Genomic DNA, 4645 nt, shown 5'->3' on the forward strand with positions numbered 1-4645 from the left:
GGGTCGGGGTGGGGGGTGGGGGGGGGGATGAGTGTGGAGAGAGAGTCCCTCAGTCCCTCCCTCAGTCTGGAACCCCGCCTGTTCCCTGGAGGATCAGATCTGCGCTCTCAGTGGAACCTGTCTGGTTAAAGAATAAATGTTCTCTGACTTCGGTTCCCGGGTGATTGACGGCTGTCGGGTTTCTTTCAGGAACGTTCGGTTTGGACTTCCTGCCGGCCGCGGCCTCCTCCACACCGTCCGACACCAGCTGGCACCAGGCCGGCTCGGCGGCCAGCTCCTGGACCAATCAGGAGTCTCCGATGGACGAGTCGTCCTCCACCGTGCTGCTCGACAGCCTGAAGGTCAGATTTGATTGACGGCTCCGGTTCAGGGTGACTTCCTGTTTGTGTCCGTGCTCCGGGTCTAACCGTCCCGTCCTGTCCCCTGCAGTCCATCTGGTCCAGCTCCATGATGCAGCCGGGCCCGTCGGCGCTGGAGCAGCTCCTCCTGCAGCAGAAGCAGAAGCAGCAGCGAGGTCACGGCGCCATGAACCCGCCTCACTGAACGGCGGCCCGACGCGGCGCTTTGACTCGACGAACCACCGCCAGGAGAACCGGAGGTAAAAAAGTCCAGAACATCCAGACGTTTGACCAGCTCCAATAAAACATGAAGGGTGGAGGCTGGGGAGGCGACGGGACCCCCGACGAGGCTGAATCACCCCCCCCCCACCTCCTCGGCTGTTCGAGGAGCGGGGACGCCCCTCCTGGATCGGAGGGGGCGGGATCTCTTAAAGCGCGGGGCCACGCGCCACGCCGCCGCCGCCGCCGAGTTCCCTTCAACTGGTGGAAATCTGAACTTTAAGGACCCCCCCTGGTTTTTGACAGACAACACTTCAGAGAAAATCTTCATCTTTCTTTAAATAAAAAAAAGACCCCCCCTCCCCCGACCTGCGCCGCTTTGAGGACGGCGTGGTGCTTGGATTTCAGAGGGGGGGCAGGTGGAGCGCAGGGGGGACTTTCTGTTCACTGTCATTACTGAGGAGGATGATGATGAAGGATTTCAGCTCTATAAATATTTACATAAATATATATTTCCATAGTTGGAGCGTGAGGCGGCGGAGGAGGAGGAGCCTGAGGCTCGGCCGGGGGGGCTCTCAGAAGGAGGGGGGGGCAACCTGTTGATCTTAGGGGTAGTTTTACTGTTAGCTTCAGAGATATTAACAGAAAAAAACAAACAAACGTGTATTTTGTGATTTTTCTCGTAGCAGTTTTAGCTTCTCGCCCTCTGAGGTGAATCAGGTTCTTCTGTTAGCTTCCTGCTGCGTCCTTTACCTGAAGAAGAAGAAAACAAACCCCGCCTGCTTATCTAACCTGCATTTCCTCTTTGTTTGTCCTGGTTTGAAGCAGCGCCGCCTTCAGGTACGCTGCCTTCAGGTACGCTGCCTTCAGGTACGCCTGAAACTTCCCGTTAGCTTCTGTTTTTGAGGAACGGTCCAGAACGCGGCGTTCCTGCTGTCACGTCTGTAGAAAAATAGAAACCAGCCTTCTTGTCTCCCGGCTGCTGATGGAACTTTATTACGGGTAAAAAACCAAAAGATAAGTTAATTATCTTCGTTAAACCAGGTTTATTACCCAGAATCCACCTGTTCTGTTCTTTTCTGGACCTGTCTCAGCTGAGTCCAGCAGCTGCAGCTCGTCTGGCGCCACCTTGTGGCCACAGCTGCTGCCTGCGTCTTTGAGTTAAATGCCTGGAAAACATCTGATCTCTAACTGACATTAGAGGTTCTCAAGTTGTGGTTGGGAGCCCTGTGTGGGCCACACAATGGTGCGTGGGGGTCCTTAGATAATCTGGCAGCTTTTCAGCTGAGGTTTAAAAAGATGACAAACAGAAGTCAGGTTGTCTTTATTTGGGTTATTTCTGGGTGAGTTAGGAGGACGGACCTGTGATGACCTTTGACCTCAGATCCTAAATAAAACAGCAACTTTAAGGAACTCTGTAGCTGTTACTGGTAAAAAACGAGTTAGTGGCAGACGTGTTTCTCATGAATCATCTGAATAATTGACATAAACGTTGAATCAAACCATTAATAATGTAAATATGAAGTTTTTCAGCACTTGTGTGTTTTTAACAGAAACGTGGTGTTTTCTCTGAACGCAGCCTTTAGTTTGTTGTGTCGCAGCTAAGGTTCCAACTTTAAACACGTCTGAAAACAGGAAGAGGTTCTGGCTCGGTTCTGGTCCCTGCTTGTTTCAGAGCCAATCAAGAGCCGTTTTACTTCTGCTTCCTGCTAACAGGAAGTGAGCGCAGCAGCTCTGGGAGGAACTTCCTGTTTGGTCTGAGTTCTGAGGAGGAAAAAAAAAAAAGTGAATGTTTTTAATTTTCCCAGCGAAGCTTTTCTGTGTTTGTGCTTTTCATGTATTTAAGGTTGGAGGCTCGCCACGAGGAGCGGCCCGGTTCTGGTTCTGATTGTGTTTGTCAGAAATGATGGAATCAACCTTTAAATAAACTCTCTTCTCCCTGGACTTCCTGTCTGAGCTCATTGAATAAACTTTATTTACAACATTAATTCACAACAAAACGTTGACTTCAGATGTTCTGAGCGTGAAGCTGGATCGGACCGGGCCTCAGTCAGGTCTCTGTCGCCGCTCGGTGAGTTCTCATGTGGACCACTAAGTTCTCGCGGCGCCTGAAGCGTTCCCCGCAGCTCTGACAGGAGTACGGCCTCTCGCCGGTGTGGGAGCGGATGTGCCGTTTCTGCGTGTGCAGGTCTTTGAAGCGTTTGTCGCAGAAGCTGCAGGCGTACGGCCGCTCGCCCGTGTGAATCCGCACGTGGGCGATCAGATGGGCGCTCTGGTGGAAACTTTTCTCGCACCACTTGCAGGAGTACGGCCTCTCGTCCGTGTGGGTTCTGATGTGTTGGGTCAGTTTCTTCCTCTGTTTGAATTCTTTCCCGCAGAAGCTGCAGAAGAAGAGTTTCCCTCCGGCGCCGCAGCGACCCTCCGGCACCAAGTCGCTTCTGAATGTGGGATGTGTCTGACCCGCTTTAAATCCCTCCTGAACCGGGCCTTCAGGGTTCTGGAAGGGAAACCAGTCTCGTTCATTTCCCTCAGAAGTTGAAGTTTCCACGAAGGAGTCGGACTCCTCCTTCAGAACCAGCTGCTCTACGTCCTGAGTGCTGCAGAGGTTCTCCTGCTCCTCTTGGGTCTGTGGAGGTTCTGGTTCCTCCCGGTCCAGTCGGCAGTCCGTCTGCTGAATCAGAACCTCCTGCTTGCAGAAACTTTGCTGTGGAAGTTCTGCAACAGAGAACATAAGAGCTTCAACAAACCGGCTGAATAAATGAAACAATCCGACACGTTTCCAACATTTTCTGTCTGTTCTTCAAACCTGGTGGAACGTCCCAAACCAAAGAGACGCCGTTCAGATGAAATCTGTTTTAATGCTCGACGGTTTTACAGAGACTGGAGGAAGGTGCTTCAATCTTACAGATTACAGATAAATAAAGTCTGTAGGTTCTACGTGGGCTTTTATCAGAACCTAATGATTCCATAAAACAGCAGAACCTCCATCAACAAGACTCCAAGTTAAAATCTCGGCCCGTCTGACCTCAGTGTTCTGGATGAAGAACCACGGTTCTGTAGACTCAGATTAAATCCTGAACTCGGTCCTGCAGCCGACAGGAAGTCCTCTCTGATCTGAGGACATCAGCAGGGTCGTCCACAGAGTGGACACGTTTGACTGACGGGGACAGACTTCAGTCTGCTGATGAAACTCCAGCTTTTCTGTCCAATCAGAGAAAAACGCTGAAACTTTTATTAGTTTGACTTTTCTCTGGTCTTTGACCAAAATCACAGGCAGCGTTCTGCAGAGAACGGTTCCACTGGTTCTATAAACCACAAAAGACTGAATCCACCTGTGAGCACAGCTTCTGGGTCCAGACTACTTCCTGGAATGCAGGGCGCCTGCAGGGCTCCAGGTCCACCGGGGGACCCGGGACCCAGGATCCAGGAGAGCTGATTGGTTCTGAACTCTGTCACTCAATAAATCAGGAACCACAACCTTCAAATCCAGATTCAGAGACACCAAAACAAAGATGGCCGTTTCAGGACATCACGTAAGAACCGGCGTGACATAAAGGAGAAAATAAAATAAAAGCAGCTGAGCTGAAAGTCTGACTCCAGAGGGTGCTGAAGATCCACCTTTAAATCCAGAACCTGACAGAACCTGAGGTGGGGCCGCCCGCTGACAGAACCTGACAGCAGACAGGTGGGTGACGATGTAAATACCTGTCTGTCTGTTAGTAAAATATCTCATGAGCAGCAGACAATTTCAACCAAACTGCTGGAGCCAGTTCAAGATGGCCGCCACAGCTAATCAACCTTCATTCAGAGTGACATTAACCAGGTGTGGTAGTAGCTGAGAGTTATCTGAGGCAGGGGGGTCCAGTCCTGGTCCTCAGGGTCTCCATCCTGCAGGTTCTCCTTGTTTCTCTGCTCCAACACACCTGATTCATGGTTAAATCACCTCTTCATGTTCTGCAGAAGCCTGTTAATCAGCCACTGATTCAGATCAGGTGTGTTGGAGCAGAGGAACAAGGAGAACCTGCAGGATGGAGGCCCTGAGGACCAGGACTGGAGACCCCTGGTGTACAGGAACATCTGTGCTGAGT

The 4645-nt window shown here is 51.3% G+C and overlaps 1 protein-coding gene across 4 annotated transcripts in view; it reads left to right on the forward strand.

The window, feature by feature from the left end:
• Positions 1-2501, forward strand: part of smg7 (SMG7 nonsense mediated mRNA decay factor) — a 12737-nt gene extending 10236 nt beyond the window's left edge. For all 4 annotated transcript variants that reach the window (XM_037974409.1, XM_037974410.1, XM_017404390.2 and 1 more), the window contains 2 exons: positions 190-341; positions 430-2501. In XM_037974409.1, coding sequence (XP_037830337.1) covers positions 190-341; positions 430-543 — 266 coding nt within the window. In that variant the 3' untranslated portion in view covers positions 544-2501. The remainder of the gene's footprint in view (positions 1-189; positions 342-429) is intronic.
• Positions 2502-4645: the final 2144 nt, after the last annotated feature.

The sequence above is a fragment of the Kryptolebias marmoratus genome, unplaced genomic scaffold (genome assembly GCF_001649575.2).
Source record: "Kryptolebias marmoratus isolate JLee-2015 unplaced genomic scaffold, ASM164957v2 Scaffold39, whole genome shotgun sequence".
In the NCBI taxonomy this organism is placed as follows: Eukaryota; Metazoa; Chordata; class Actinopteri; order Cyprinodontiformes; family Rivulidae; genus Kryptolebias; species Kryptolebias marmoratus.